This window comes from Gymnoscopelus microlampas (assembly GCF_963454915.1).
Source record: "Gymnoscopelus microlampas genome assembly, chromosome: 2".
NCBI classification, from domain to species: domain Eukaryota; kingdom Metazoa; phylum Chordata; class Actinopteri; order Myctophiformes; family Myctophidae; genus Gymnoscopelus; species Gymnoscopelus microlampas.
Genome location: NC_139939.1, coordinates 35,001,227 through 35,018,034, shown reverse-complemented (window position 1 = coordinate 35,018,034; position 16,808 = coordinate 35,001,227). Strand labels below are relative to the sequence as shown.

Here is a 16,808-nt window from a genome sequence, read left to right as displayed (position 1 = left end):
CAATTTGGTCATGTTAAACTCTCACCCAGGATAAACAATTGCATGATGGTATCGCTCAGTGAAAATAACATATGCGATAAAAAAACAAGTATCAGTTATTTTCACTATGAATTGCTGTACCATTGTCCAACAAAGTATAAGTTAGGTTTAAGCCAATACATCTCTTTAATGAGGTATTTATTTTATAAGTTGTAAATATTACAAGTTATGCAGTTCAAAGCTTTATCATTCAATTGTAACATAATTAGAATAACCACATTAATATCTTCAAACTTTTCTGAGAACACTTTCTGAATAGAATACAACCTCACAAAATGTTTGTCTTTCCCCCTATGTGTTCCCTTTGCTGGCTTCTGGTTGCCTGTATCCAATTCAAAACACAAGTGACAACCTACAAGGCAATTAATGGCATGGCACCCCTCTGCCTCCAGGGTTAGAGCAATCCTTCCCTCACAGCTAATGCAGGACGTCTGACTCTCCGTTCCTTATGACACCCTGGCCAACACTCCTTATCCCTAAACCTTTCTAGGCATTTTTTACTACATTGTAAAATGTTTAAATAGTCCAAATAGCCGCTCTACAAGCTCATGACGTGTCGATGTAGATTGGCTATTTTCACTATTTTAAAATGTTTTTCAAAATAGTAAAAAAAAACAAAAAAAGTTAAGGCATAAGGGGTAAGGTGGCACACAATAGGGCCCTAGACTCTTCTCTCTCCTGACACCCAAGCTGTAGAATGACCTGCCCCATCAATCAGGACTGCAGTGCAGACTCCCCATTTTTTGCAGTACCCCTATCACTCCTTCCTTGTATCACTTTTGTTTAGTATTTTTGATAGATGCTAGTTATACTTTGCAGATGTGTGTTGGTTACTTGTTCACATATGCTATGTATGTTATGTAGGCATATATACTGTATATTGTTTGCTGTCCACAAATGCTGTTAGTTATATAGCATGTTGTTTAGAGTCTAAAATTAGGACAATTAAACATGAAACCTAGCATCTGTCTACATTTTAGACAGTGCTAGGTTTGATGATTTACCTGGTATAATTACTTTGTAGCACTGCATTGTTTTCTTTGCACTCTGTTTACTTGACAATTTACCCTGTTGTTTTGACTAGGGTCCATGCCACTTATTCTCTGATCTTGCACTTTGTAAGTTGCTCTGGATCAAATTTGTAATCGTAAATTGTATAACACTATTAGTGACTGCGTTTTTCCCCCAGACCACTTTAGAGCATGCAGTACTGTTTAAATTGCCCAAGAACAATTCTACCATATATTGCATCAAACAATCATAGAGCAATCTTGATATACAGATTATAAAGTACAATCAAATGTCGAGTAATACACTTTCATAAGCACTTATGATGCATATCTATGATAATAAACCGTTATCTTGATAATTCTTGCCAGTTATGATAAGGCCTTGGTGGCTTCCATGCAGTGAGAGGAGCGTAGGAAACGAGGGAAGGAGTCTTTGGCCATCAAACTGTAGATCCTCTGCTGTGCATCGTTGAAGGTGTCCTCTGCCAGAGAATCCATCATACTCAGCAGAGTCTCACGGGTCTCTGCGTCCAAGTTCACCTGAGAACAATCACTTGGTTAAAGCATACTTTAAAAAAAGTCTAAAGTCTACTGATCATCTGATTGCTACAACTCCCGCTTGTACGGGTTATGCACATTATTGATGAAAGCTAGATTATTACAGCTAATATGTTTGCAGCAAGAGTTGTCCCTGTACTTTACTGTACATGCAGGAGACTAATACTTGGTCAAGATCCTCCTAGCTGCTGGAAAGAAGGCTATATGACCAAGAACTGTCTCAAGACTGATATACCAGACTATAATGGCAGACCATATAGACAATATTCAAGACATGGAAAGTTTTCAAAAAGATGGGCGAAGTGGCTAATGTATAAATATGAGGCAAAGAAAAAGTTAACAATGTACCCCCATAAAGGTTTTATGTAAGTGAATTATTTTGTTTATGTTTAATTGTTTGCTGTTTTATGTCATTTCTGTTAGTTTTTCTTGTGTAATCAAGTCATTGTAAATTTTCAATTTACAATGACCGCCCCAAATGTTCCTCACAATGTTTTCACCCTCTTTTTAACACCAACCTCCTGTGGGGCATCAGGGTTGATGAACTGGCTGTAGATGCTGCTGGCCTTTGTCCCATGCAGATGTGAGGGGGAAACTCTGTAGTCCTCACAAGCCAGCCAGAATTCCAGGTTCTCCTCACTGAACTCTGAGCGTAGGAAACCGCGGAATACCTGTAGACCACCTAGACCGGATGGATGGGGCAAGCAGAGAAGACCAACACAGCACAAGAACAAAAGAATGACAACACAGAGTGAGGAGAGAATGAGAATAGATCAGGGATGAGGAAATACAGTAATGTGTGAAATTTGAGGTGTAAAATCTTAAAGTCTATTTTTCTTAAGATGACAACTTTGATCTACTGATTTTGCTGAATTTTGTCACAAGGCAAGCTGTCTGAGACTGAGCAACAGAGGCCCTTATTGACAGGTTTGACTTTCACTAGGACCACCCATGCAAAAGAAAAAACAAAACAATTGCCCCCACCAATTAATAGGTGGGGAAGCTTTTTTTCTATTTTTTTTAAGGAGAAATGTTCTTACCATCATTGCTTAAAAGAGATTCAAGATCCTGAAGGACTTTGTCTTCCTGAGACCTTACAGAAAAAGAGACATACATACATACAGCCATGTTGCACTGAAAACAATATGTTATATCCAGGTGCACAGCAAATCCTGAGTGTTAGTTCAACTCAGAGTGTCAAAGATGGATTTTCCAGCAAGCCTACTTGTGGTGTCTGTGGTGAATCCACTCCTGTTTTTCAGCAAGGTGACTTAACTTCACTCGCATCCCCTTTGCCCTGAAAAAGCAGCACAAAATCACATAATAAACTTAGATTGAAGAAAACACAGTTAATTGTTTGAAAACTTTGTACTAAATTTAAACTCAAAACACAGTAAACCATGTTCCATACACACTTCTCTAGGCATGAAGAGGGCAGAGAGGCCAACCCCTTGCACATTTTGTATTGAGAACTGTGCAAGTCACAGCAGAAGGAAATTAAGAAACAACAACTGTTGTAACAACTGCAGGTTCTCCAATTTGCTTCTGTTCTGCCAACCTCCCAGACTATCTTCAGTCTTATATATGCACGTTTATCTGGTATGTCAATCTACCAGACTGTGAATGAGATGAAGAGTTATTATAGTTAAAAGGTGTACGTGCTGCCTTGGACGCAATGTACTGATACCACTGGATCTGTCAACAGATGTGGTATAAAACAAGCGAGGACATACAATAAGGAAATTAAAAACCACGGGCAGTGTGTGTGTGTGTGTGTGTGTGTGTGTGTGTGTGTGTGTGTGTGTGTGTGTGTGTGTGTGTGTGTGTGTGTGTGTGTGTGTGTGTGTGTGTGTGTGTGTGTGTGTGTGTGTGCGCGCGCGCGCGCGCGCGGGGTTAGGGATGAAGAGCACTCTGTACACTCTATCAACAATTTGTACTGGTCTGGAGCAGATGTTTGCACAAAAGAGTGATTTGATGACAGATGAACAGGTGGGCTATTGGCAACATCACTCATCTGTTGGAGAAAGAATGAGGCGGAGTTTGGTGCGTTTTTATGCACGTGTGCTATTACAGTCAACGTTATAGTTTTTAATATTAACAAATAGGCCTACTTAGACCTGATTAAACGTATCAGGGAGAAGAACAGATAGTCTTGACTCATATGTCACAGAGCTTTAGGAACCGAATATAACAGGGCGCTTCATTGAACTCAATGGACGCGCGGTTCTATTCAGTCGCCCTTACTTTGAAATTGAATGGTGTAGTTTTTATTACATAATAGATGACTGTGTGAAGTGTGAAACCTCATGAAACAAAAACAAAAAAACCCAAGGCTAATTCACTCCATTTTAATTCATAAGTATAGGACTCTAGCTGCCAGGGTATGCCATTATTTTTTTTTATTTTTTTTTACTGATTAAAAAACAATTGTGTCTCAGAAAATCCATCGTGTTTTTCTATTTCTTGCTGCCAAACTAAAAGGCGCAGACTCAGTCAAAACATCAGGCACTGTTGACTTGCGGAAGGAACCAGTGGAGGACACGAAGAACCAAGGACATGGTGGATAATGTCTGTGGCATCAGGATGTTCTCCCACTGGTGACAAATTGTTTCATTGTAAGTGGCTTATGTTTATGTAGCATGTATGGAGCTAGGATTCTTGTCCCCAACGCTGTCTCTGCTCTGCCTTATTGACGTGCGCCAGTTAGTCGCGGACGCGGTGTGATTCTCCACCTCTCTTGGCTCGACTTGCGGAATGAAGGGCATGTATTTGGTGTTATGAAGATATCGGTTACCATTATTATTATTATTACAACATGAACATACTCTGGATTAAGCATTAAGGTTCCGGACCGGGACATTATTCATAAACCTACTCAAACGGGGGTTGTTGTCTCCTAATGTAAGCTACTACAACAGGAGTAGACATTCTCGCTTCCTCGTTCACAAATAAACATCAACATTTTACGTTTTATTGTATATTTTAAATGTGCTGCCTGCCATAATAATGTGACGGTTCTGAGCAGAGAGGAGACGAACCCCCAAACAGGCGCACAGAATCGCGCAAAACTGTTTTTTAAAATCCGAATATTATGCAATCTACACATTCTACAGCAGGGGTCTTCAACAGGGGGTCCGGGACCCCTAGGGTGTCCTCAGAGTTAATACAGGGGGTCCGCCAAATCTTTGTGTGATGTTTTTCTTTTCTTTTTTTTACATTAACCACTTGAACCCTATAGCATCCCTTTTATGAGGAGAACTTTAGCCCCCAAAAAAGCAGATCTACAAGCTCACAACGCCTCGCGCTGCTAGGCGTTGTGAGCTTGTAGATCGGCTATTTTTGGCAAAGAGTTATAGGTGTAGAGGGAAAAAAGAGCAGCAGAAGTTTATCTGAAACACAATTTTATACAATATAGAGGGGGTCCCTGCTTCATCTCTCTCTCAGCTAGGGGGTCCTTGGCCTGAAAACGTTGAAGACCCCTGGTCTTCTACAGTAGTGCACTGGGCACCGAAACACAATCCTTTTGGTCAAACCCTGCATTTGCCCCAGCAGCAGCCATCATCCGCCACCCTTAGCCGCCCGTGAGATGGGAGTCATGGTGGGACCACTAGGGAACGGTGTCCTCTGCGCGCGATGCCAGGGCAGCGGTGGCAGCGGATCGGACCCAGAGAGGGCGAAAAGGTGGACCGACCTGTTCGAGCAGCTGGACCTCAATAAAGATGGACGGATAGACATCCATGAGCTGCGGACCGGGCTGGCAGCCCGGGGGCTGTCCCGGCGCTCTGTGGACAAGGTAAACCAAACCAGCACGCAGGCTTTATTATAATACCATACTCTGCCAACATGCCCTAGCTGCTACCAGTGGTGTAAAGCAACTAAGTACATTTACTCAACTAGCCTACTGTACTTAAGTACAATTTTGAGGTACTTTTACTGGAGTATTTCCAATTTTCTAAACTTTTTACTTAGTAGATTTTGATAATTATTACAAAACATACATTAACCACTCTCAGCCCTATATATTTCTACAAGCTTCAGCTTGCATGCATTTTGAGCTTGTAGATCTGCTATTTTCAAAAGATTTAAATTTTGAGAACTTGAAATGGGAAATTCTACACAATGAGTAGCCTACTTTTACTTTTGGTAGCCTACTTTAAGTATATTTTGATACCAATACATTGCCAATACATTTTGTACTTTTACTCAAGTAATTTTTGAATTCCGGACTTGTAACAGAGTAAATCTACATTGCGTATTGATACTTTTACTTAAGTAAAACCATTATACCTCTATGAGTAAAACATGTGAGTACTTCTTCCATCACTGGCTGCTACCCATAATGTCAACTGGCACACGATGGCCGATGGCTCATGTGTCTGATTATGTCACATTCTGCGTGTGTGTGTTCTCTGTGGTTTTCTCATTTTTAGACATTGCTGACTGCAAAAACCAAGACTAGGCCTATTTGTAGTTCTTAATTATTTTAAGATGCTTTCATAAAATATCTTTCTCCGTTTCTGAAAGCTCACCAAGAATATGCTTTAATACAGAAAACATTGGGCACAAAATAGGATAGAAATAAAAAATAATTTCTATCCATGCTTGGCAATGGATATCTTCTTCAACATGTAACCTTAGACATCTCTGATGAATTTTTGAGCTGTAGTTGCTTGTTCCCCTGGCAACAAGGGTACGTTAACTTGTCAGTAATTCATTCCAGCGATTGAAAATCACAATGATCACATAATGTATTATGTAATATTTTGATTTTGACAGCATGTAATCAGTTTGAGCCTTTGAGCATTTGGGTTAACATTATCCAATGTGATATCCACTTCCTGGTCAACTATCTGTCACCCAGGCAGCTTGTGTTTAAAATCTAAACCAAGCTTCACAAATTGATTTCTGAATTATTTTCATTGGGATGGCACAATGTGTTCCATTTCTGCTTTACCGTAACTTTGCTTTCAGATTCATCAAGAATCTATTGTGAATACATACACTCCCCCACAATCTGTGACTGTTTATATTGGCAAGAGGTGTGTGGGTCAACAACAGTCTCTCTCTATATCTCTAAGGCAGGAGTGAGGAACTACACACACAGTACCTTACAAACACGCCACTATTACTACTACTATGTAACTGCAATATAGGAGCAGTAACAGTATATTTACAGAAAAACAGTGGGGGTAACTTGTTTTGGCAAGCTAGAAGACTTGTATATAGGTATAGTTGCAAATTGCAGACAGGTGCTCTTGGCGGTTTTGAAGGAGGGTAGGAAGTCGCACGTTTTGATGGCTGGTGGTGGTAGGGAATTGAGGTGCTAGCTAGAGTACAGAGTATGAGGTGCATGTAATAGTCAAAATGACATTGTATGAGTGCTCCTGCTAGTGTCCTCAGTGCATTCCTACTGATCAATGAGGAGATCCTACCCAGAAATCATATTCTTTGGTTAACTTTCTTGACTTGACTTACTTTTGTTGCCATTTTATCACCGGAAAGATTGTCTGTCTGTCTGTCTGTCTGTCTGTCTGTCTGTCTGTCTGTCTGTCTGTCTGTCTCTGTCTCTCTCTCTCTCTCTCTCTCTCTCTCTCTGTATAACAAGGATGTTTGTGTGCTCATGTGCAGGACAGCGTGTTTTCTATTTTGGTACTAGGAGCAGGCCTTTACGAGACGAGGAATCTAACCTTTCTCTTTCTGTCACTTACAGTTGATCTCACTTTCAGCTTTCCCAATAGGCGCTGTCTCTGATTGGTTTGGTTGATCAGTGCTGTTGTAATATGGTTGACTGACACTGTCTCGTATAGCCCTATGATATATACACTCCTTAGTTGAAATACCCCCCACTCTTTTAAGTGGCAGGTTGCATAAGACAGTCAGGTGTTGCTGTTGACTGTGTGAAGGTTTCCTGTGTTCAGCACTTAGCAGAACACAGTGGCAAGGTGACCAGCAGTGTTACACTGTATGTTAGTGTCTATGCCTGCAGTATAGCTGTCATTCGTATACCATACTGCACTAACTACACTACAGGAAAACTATTTATATTTGTTGGAGGCGAGGGTTGGGAGGGCAAGTTCTCTGAAAATTTGAAGGGAGAGCTCATGGGGGAAATGTTTGAATTTGAATTGACACATGACATTGGCAGTTGAACCTGTGCCCTTCAGTCTTATGTATTAGGCCTAGCCAGGGCCAGCTGTCACTCTAGGTCTAGGATCAGCATTAGAGCATAAAAATACATACGTAATATAGGTGGAACAGAAAGGCAAGTGCAGTAGATTGAGTTGGAGCCAATGTGATGTGTCCAGTCATATTAAAACCTTTTCCTTTAGAATATACAACTTCATTGCTATAGAGTGTTTGTTTGCCTCTCCAGCTCTTTAATAAACAGAAAATTCATTTTCAGGTGGGTGGCCAAATTTCACCCCATTTATCAGCTTAAATTTGATAGTGTTCCATTTCCAATTTTGTCAGCTTATTTATTTGTCATCACTCCCAATTTCACTTGTTCATCCTGTATCCTGCGTGAGTTCTCTCTTCTGATTGGATAAAAGTGGTATCCCGACTTGAAAATGCATTTTCTGTTTACTAAAGAGCCGGAGAGACGGCTAGACCCTGTTACTGAACAAACACTCGATATCAATGATTACTATCAGAATATAGAGCAATTTAACACTTATTTTAACATTTAAAAAAAATCACGTACCCTACCTTTAAGACCAAGTGCAGATGTCCAGGGTCAGATTCTATGTCTATTTTTTTTAACTTTTACACAAGGTTTATTTTCAGTTTTCACATATACAATTATATAGGCAATTAAGTGAATATTTATAATAATTTAACTTAGAATAAAATAAAATAGACATGAATTGATTTATATTTTTATATTATCTTATTATCTGTACTCACCTGTAACTGTTGCTGTCACCGCTACAACACCTGAATTTCCCCACAGGGATCAATAAACGTTTATCTGATCTAATTTAACGTAATGTCTCAAGACAGATTTTCAATTTACAATGAAAATCTTATTCAGGCATCGAAACAAGCTTGCCCACTAGGGGGGCCCACCTATGCACACTTGCTGCATGCTTACCCAGGAAGTATAAGGTGTCACCTGGAAACCTGCCAGCCTAATGCCTAAAATGTAAATCCTTATTCTTCACTATTTCTTCCAGTCTCTCCTGGTCCTGGAATTCAAATCATGTTGAGACATGACATGAGGATCAGCACTATGCCCTTGGTAACAGTGGCTTGTGCTTAGTGACTGCAGAGGAGAATAATGCAGCTTTGTTGACTGGTGAACAACGGGGCACATAGATAGTCCCACTCACAAACACACACGCAGACATTAACTTACTTGTGGCTGTATCACACTCATAAGTAGATCTGGCTGAGAGGTTTCATTAGTATAATAATATTCAGGACAAGGTGGGATTTGCTCACATATAAGGTAAATTTGGTACTGAGCTGAAGAGCAGGTGTTAAACCATATTTTCCTGTCCCTACCACACAGTCCACCAGTCACAATAAGCACATTTACAAAATGAGTACAAGGAGAACAAAAAGAGATTTCCACTTTCATTATTCATAACTCATAAATCAAGGCATCAAGCGTGTGTGTGTGTGTGTGTGTGTGTGTGTGCGTGCGTGCGTGTGTGCGTGCGCGTGCGTGCGTGCGTGCGTGCGTGCGTGCGAGAGAGACAGAGAGAGAGAGAGAGAGGAAGACGTGTGTGAATGTCTTTTAACATCTTTCGCCCTTTCTCACCATATATTCCCCCCAACCCCTGCAGATAGTGAAGTCAGCGGATTCCAACCAGGATGGGGAACTAGACTTGCAAGAATTCAGCCAATACCTGCAGGCCCATGAGAAGCAGCTCAAACTCATGTTCCGCAGCTTGGACAGGAACAATGATGGTCTGTATTGTATTGGCCCACATTATTGTGATTTATGGCAGCACTTTGCTATTCTATATTAATAAACACTTTAATACTATAATTCCAAATATGATATGGATAAAGACACATTTCTAAGGATTTCATTAGTTTCTGTTCTTTCTTTTTCTGTCTCTGATCTGTGAATGGTATATACTGTATCTGCAGGTATCATCGATGCAGCTGAGATACAGCACTCTCTACACACTATTGGTGTGGACGTTAGTTTGGAGGATGCTGCCAGGATATTGGAGAGGTCTGTTATGTTACAGGAAATAGTGTATCATCTCTGTCGGGTGGAAACCTCATATGTCCAAAACTATTACTTTTCAGGATTCAAATGAAAAAAAGGCAAAAAATAGCAGATCGACATTTCGAGCATGTAGATCTGCTATTTTGGATACTTTTGTGTGACACTGCAGAGTTTCACGGCAGTCGCCAATCTAATCGGGAAGGAATATAGAAAAATGGGACAGATTCGTCTTGATCACATGACTAATAGAGCTACTGTGTACCAATTTGCATGAAGACATAAATCAGAGTAATATTGAAATTATTATTTTGCCAAAATCTGCTTCCTGGTGGCGCTATAACAGGACGATATTTTGGGGCAGAGGTTCTGCGCAGGGGGCAAAATATAGTCTTCGGCGTACAGGCTAAGACTATAGGCCACACAAACATAAAAAGAAACATACGTATAAGCATTTAGACCACAGTACAAAATAATGATCCATTTACCTTGCAGCTCTAAATTCCGTTCAGTCATAAATCCATCAGCCACTCAGTGTCACCCAAACGTTTATATCGCATCCTGAACGATTTCTTGCGCTTGGCAAGAATGTGATACACATGATAGGAGGCCACAGTGGTCACAATTATTATGAACAGGCTTTCCAGAAGGTGGCATACCTGTTTCCTGCTCAGGTTGAGTTTCCCATTGGCTCAGCAGCAGATTTGAACCGGCTCCAAATATGAAGGTGTGTTTACAGTTCAAATCAGCTGTCAAGCAAATCAAACAAAGCTGTGGGAAACTGAACTGGAACAGGAAAAGGGTATACCACCTTTAAGATTCTAGTGTGTGTGTGTGTGTGTGTGTGTGTGTGTGTGTGTGTGTGTGTGTGTGTGTGTATGTGTGTGTGTGTGTGTGTGTGTGTGTGTGTGTGTGTGTGTGTGTGTGTGTGTGTGTGTGTGTGTGTGTGTGTGTGTGTGTGTGTGTGTGTGTGTGTGTGTGTGTGTGTGTGTGTGTGTGTCAGCTAGTATGGACAAGGACAGCACCATGACAATTGACTGGGATGAGTGGCGAGACTACTTCCTGTTCAAATCTCTTCGAAGCATGGAGGATGTGGCACGCCACTGGAGACGCTCCGTGGTGAGATCTTTCTATCTCTCTTTGAAATCATTCTCTTTTCTCCTCTCTTCCCTCATTTTGTTCCCATAACATTCTCACACCTCCCCTCCCCGGTTTGAATCAGATGTTGGATATAGGTGAACAGCTTACGGTCCCAGATGAATTCTCAGAGGAGGAGAAGAAGTCTGGCTTCATGTGGAGGCAACTGATGGCTGGAGCCATGGCTGGATCTGTATCCCGAACCGGAACTGCTCCTTTGGACCGCGTCAAAGTTTTCCTCCAGGTTTGGGGTCAGGGAACTCTAATGGCACACTAGAATTTTATGTTGCAAACTAAAGTGAATCACATGCAAACTAATGACCATCAGCAATCAAGACTATTTTGAAGGCAGGACAACAGATCATTTGGAATAAGAATAATTTGGTAAAGCTAGAGACAGTTTTGAATGATAGGCCAATATTAATATTTATAATATTATTGACTTTCCATTTAGAAAGAAGAAATGAAAAATAAATAATTACCGGTATACAATAGAAAATAATCAGAATCAGACTTTATTGCTGCATCACAGGTCAGCAATAAAGTACGACTTACCTTAATTTGACTGTGTGTGCGTGCGTGCGTGTGCATGCATGCATGCGCATGCGTGTAGTTGTGAGAGTGGGGAGGGAGTTTAGGGGAGGTCAGTGCCTTGCTCAATGACTTCATTGTATCAACAGTTCTGAAGTGAATTCAAACCTAAGGTTACTATACAGTCACTCAACACACTAAGCCTCCTTGCCTCAGTCTTTCTGTGCTTCGCCCAGGTACACGGTTCTTCCACTTCAGGAAAACTGAGTTTATGGGATGGTCTCAAGGCTATGGTGAAGGAGGGAGGACTGCAATCTCTTTGGAGGGGCAATGGAGTCAATGTTCTCAAAATCGCCCCAGAGACTGCTATCAAGTTTGCAGCTTATGAACAGGTGGCGTGGGACTCAGCATCTTCTTTTTCATCTATGATGTGTTTCTTTGCATAAAGGTTCATCTCTGGATTCCCTGTCCTTCATCTTTCAATCTTTCCAACACTGTCTTCAGTTTTACTACCAATCCCACATTTGGACTCATTCATTATTTAAAGAAATTGTATTACCAATTAATTAATACCCATTTTAGTATTGCCATTAATACCATGTTAATATTGCCAATCTGAATTAATACAACTTTCCTCTACCTTCTACTTAATACATTCCCTCTCACTTCTCAAGTGAATATGTTTTAAATGCTCCATCATTCTGTATACTGTAGATCAAGCGCATGATGCGTGAGAGCGGGGACAGACAAACTCTGAAGGTTCACGAAAGATTTATTGCCGGCTCATTGGCTGGAGCCACTGCTCAGACTGCCATCTATCCGATGGAGGTAAGACATTAAAGAACAAGGCCTCCTTTTCACCTCATAGATATTTTCAACTCACTTCTTCTTCTCCTTCTCCTCCTCCTCCTCCTTTTGCTCTGATAGGTGCTGAAAACCCGTCTGACCTTGAGGAAAACAGGCCAGTACTCTGGGATCACAGACTGTGCCAGGCAGATCCTCGAGAAGGAGGGAATCAAGGCCTTCTACAAAGGCTATATACCCAACCTTCTGGGCATTATTCCATACGCTGGCATCGACCTAGCTGTCTATGAGGTCAGGCACATGCATGTACTCACACATGTTTGTATTGCTATACTTGTGAGGACATCAACATTTTAAGACAGCAATTTAATGAATACAATTTTTTTTTAAATTTGGCCATTTTAACCGTAACCCTAAAATCGAAAATAGCCAATCTACAAGCTCACAACGTGAGCGCTGCGATGCCGCTCTGTGACACATTGTGAGCTTGTAGTTATTTTTGGTGCACAACTGTAAATCAGGCATAACTCCAACGCCAACCCCTATTTCTAACCAATACCTAAATCTAATCCTAATCCCAACCTGAATGTTTTCCCAATTGTAAACCTAACTAAAAGAAATTACATTTTTAGCCATTTATCTTCTGAGGACCAGGAAGATTTTCCTCACGTCTATTTCTCAAATTCTACTAGTATATTACTATACAAGTATAGTAATACAAGTACACATACACACACACACGCACACGCGCACACGCACACGCACACGCACACGCACACGCACACGCACACACACACACACACACACACACACACACACACACACACACACACACACACACACACACACACACACACACACACACAAACGAAGCATTTAACTTTCTCAATCCTGCTTACCATCAGACTCTGAAGAATGCTTGGTTGGAAAGAAACAAAGGTTCAGCTGACCCAGGAGTCTTGGTTCTGGTGGGCTGTGGTGCCATGTCAAGTACCTGTGGACAGTTGGCCAGTTACCCACTAGCCCTGATTCGTACCCGCATGCAGGCCCAAGGTGTGAATATGTTTGCTCATAGAAAGTATATATTGTATCTGTCGGGCAGAAACATTATTTCTCCATATTTCATCTTTTTATTTTTTTCCATAAATGTATGCCCTATTTTATACTTTGTTGTGTGACAGTGTCATGCAAAAAAACTAAACAAGAAATAAAATACTAGCAGTGTATATCTGCTGTATGTAGTGTCCTCTCTATGTGAAATGTGTAGTTTTAGGTAATTGGTCTCGCTTAGCCAGACTACTAGTCCGCAATCTCTGAATGCTATATTGAGCCTGTAACTACACCCCCTGAATGCCAATCAGGGAAGCTGATCATCTGTTCATCATTTCCATTGACGAACATGTATTTTTGGGGGGCAATTTCAATTTCTGCTAAGCAGCAAGCTTGATATGCTTCTACTAATTTACACGACTGCAAAGACTAAATGGATGTGGGGGAGGCGGGACATCCGCTTTACCGGATCATTTCCAGCGCTTCCTTTGCAACTGTATGACGGAAGCATTTGAAAATGATGTGAGTTAACGGTCTGGCTCGACAGACTAGGTAATTAGTTAACAAAATATGTATTTTACTCTAAATATGTTTTGTTGCAAGTTGTAGCATGTTGTTTACATGCTTGGCTGTTGACTGTCAAATGTTAAGAATTTAGAGTGTGTCATGCAAGGAAAATAAGCACTACCTGACATTATTTGTTATGTTTCACCTCAGCCTCTGTAAAAGGTGGACCCCAGCTCTCCATGATAACTCTATTCCAGACCATTGTGACTCAGGATGGTGTGGCTGGACTTTACCGGGGAATTGCTCCTAACTTCCTCAAAGTCATCCCTGCTGTCAGCATCTCCTACGTCATCTACGAATCCATGAGGAAGGTCCTGGGATTGGGAAATGACAGGGGGAGATGAGGGAGGGAAAACAACAAAAAGCAGGGTGGGAAGGAGGGACAAGGTAAAGTGCAGGGTAGGTAGGTAAGGAAATAGAGAAGGGGTGAGGGAATCGGCAACTTGCACATGATAGGCAATCAAGTATTCCAGCAATGCATGAGCCATGCACATATTAAATGCATGATTACTATGAACATTATCCCACCTCCTTCAAGGCTGGGGATGCAGGAAAGGTATGTGTAGGGAGGAGGGCACAAGATGGAAGGAATGGAGAAAACAAGACCCAAGCATAATCTGGTGTGGATGGTTTGGAATTGGATAACCTCACCTGAATTGACTCCTACTGCAACCTCAGATGTCATGTTTGATATGATGCATGCAAAGCATGCCAAGAGCTGTCTTTTATATGAAATCTAGACCACTTACTTTTTTTACACAGGTGAGGACTTGAACTTGCTTGAAAACTAACATAATAAAAAAAGTGCTGCCTGTGACCACAACTGGGAACGTGTGACATTCAGCCCTTTTTGATCATGAAAGGATTATTACATGACATTTTTTCCCCCATTCAACTTTAGGTGGCGCATAGAAAGTGCTTTCGAATGACAAGAGGACTGCCCACTTTTTGTTGAGGTCCTTATTTGTCTGCAGTCATCTGTGTTCCAGTTGGATTATACAACAAGGAAGTCCTTAAAAGCACATGCCCTTTGAAGCATAGAGACGGTACTTCTTGGTGGCATTGTTTCTGGATATAACACACCAAGACTTATATTTTCACAGGAGTGAAATTGTGAAAACCATATGGGTGCACTGCTGCTCTGGAGGAATTATCCTTGAAGCATGCAAGGATAAGCATACAACATTCACCAGAATGATGATTTGTGTATTTGAGAATCTCAATCAATGCAGTATTCCTTCACACAATTTCTGATCACTATCTCTGAATGTTTGTTTTAATACAATTTGGTGTAATCAAAAAAATGTATCTACATGAGTTTGTAAATAGTAATACATAATATAATTTTAAATAAATGATCCTCAGCTTTGGTAAAGGTTGAAATAAACACTGCCACACATTATTGATATGGTAGTGCTTACAAGATCATCAGTGGTGTAGTATTTATTGTAGTGGTTATACAGCGGTGTCAAACTGGCGGCCTGCAGATCCAATCTGACCAACAGGTTTTGTAAAAAGATTTACAACCTTTATTATGTATCTGTTGGTAGGACAGTCAGTCTGCCACTCAGGCCGATTTCTTGTTGCTATCTCGCCCCTGCTGCCTGGCTTGTAGTGGGTACTTAGTAAACAATTGACTGTAGTTAAGCACCCATTGTGTGTGACCCATCAACCCCGCCCCCCTGTGCCAAAACTAACTCAGGGCGTCAGGCAGCAGCCAGACTCAATACACAGTTCTGGTCAGTCAGGTCAGTCAAGACCTTTATACATATGTAGTTATACTATACCTGGTATTTGTGGAACAAAAACACTGAAAGTTCTTGCTGATACAAAACAATATTGTTTTATTCAGCATTTTGAAGGACGGAAATCCTGGATCTTTGTTAGTGAGTAGGCGGCAGGCCTACATGACATAACCTGTGTAGCACTTAGACACTACTGCCAGACATCATGCCCAAACCCAAATTGTACATAGAAAGTGATCATGTGTGTCTATGTGTGAATAGATGTGAGTCTCGCATGGGCTTATGCCTGACATAAAACAAAATAGGGCAGGGGTCATATAGTTCAGCTTTAACTGCCATAAATGAGTTCACTCCTTTCTATGTGTGTACAACATACAGTACAAAACAACTTTATCTGAAGTTTTAATCTGTCTACACTGAAATTTATTTTTCCAAAGAATATTTTTATTTGATGTGATTAAAATGACTTAAATCTGTTCATATTTATTATGGAACATGCTATTGAATGCATGCATGATGGTGCCTTTAAATAAAATAATGCCATGAGTGTTTCTTTGTAATATATTTATTTTTGTTTTTAACACCTTTTGGTTTAAAAAAAGAAAAGAAAACTCAGTCCTGCTCTTTTTCTAAGTCTTTTACAATAAAGTACCATAGAGTATGACAGAAAAGGCCCCCTTCATGAAAATAAAAAGATGATGTTCTTTTCTTAAAATTCGAAGAATTCTAACAAATAATTATTTTATTTGTTAAGATATAAAAATAAAAATAAAAGATTATTCAGGAAAGGTAGCTAATTGACTGAATTGCTATGTAATTGGCCGTGCACCTTTATACTTCCCAGAGATGGTGACCTCTTAGGCCAAATAAGTACATTTAGCAAGATATCTCAAAATATAAAAGGCCATGAAACGTACTGAGCACATAATACATGCTATGTACCTGGAAGATAGTCTATATTGATTTAGTGACACAGGGGACTTTGCTTTTGGTAAGCCAGAATTTCCAATTGCAATTAGAATATCTCAAAATCTAATGGGCAGTATGCCGTGACAAGTTGTGTTCATCAACAAAGTTTGGCACTCCAAGCCTATTTTTTATCATGCTAATAATTTATGTAAATATACAATCAAATATAACATAGAAAACAAATACATATTTTATTAGTATTGGTAGTTTTACTAA

At 40.4% G+C, this 16,808-nt stretch overlaps 2 protein-coding genes across 6 annotated transcripts in view; one reads left to right on the top strand and one right to left on the bottom strand.

Moving 5' to 3' along the window:
- Positions 1-8,593, bottom strand: part of LOC311034037 (regulator of G-protein signaling 5) — a 96,245-nt gene extending 87,652 nt beyond the window's left edge. The window contains exons 1-5 of one of the 4 annotated variants that reach the window (XR_014599564.1): positions 3,023-3,145; positions 2,833-2,904; positions 2,648-2,700; positions 2,126-2,289; positions 792-1,589 (exon numbers count right to left, since the gene is read on the bottom strand). Coding sequence is in view for 3 of the 4 variants with exons in the window: in XM_084041775.1 (XP_083897901.1) it covers positions 1,419-1,589; positions 2,126-2,289; positions 2,648-2,700; positions 2,833-2,904; positions 3,023-3,066 (504 nt within the window). In the remaining variant the exon portion in view is untranslated. Of the gene's footprint in view, positions 1-164; positions 1,590-2,125; positions 2,290-2,647; positions 2,701-2,832; positions 2,905-3,018; positions 3,146-8,513 lie in introns of those variants that run through there. The other 3 variants (XM_084041777.1, XM_084041776.1, XM_084041775.1) reach the window with 3 other exon arrangements.
- Positions 4,082-16,162, top strand: slc25a23a (solute carrier family 25 member 23a). 2 transcript variants are annotated; one of them, XM_084041757.1, is made up of 11 exons: positions 4,082-4,222; positions 5,163-5,400; positions 9,398-9,521; positions 9,708-9,795; positions 10,797-10,908; positions 11,012-11,170; positions 11,694-11,849; positions 12,172-12,285; positions 12,385-12,552; positions 13,167-13,314; positions 14,029-16,162. In XM_084041757.1, exons 2-11 carry the CDS (start codon positions 5,194-5,196, stop codon positions 14,220-14,222), a joined length of 1,470 nt encoding a protein of 489 aa, XP_083897883.1. In that variant the 5' UTR covers positions 4,082-4,222; positions 5,163-5,193; the 3' UTR covers positions 14,223-16,162. The 2 variants fall into 2 exon arrangements, with proteins under 2 accessions (XP_083897883.1, XP_083897882.1); XM_084041756.1 differs by having other exon boundaries at positions 5,160-5,400.
- The last annotated feature ends 646 nt before the right edge of the window (positions 16,163-16,808 follow it).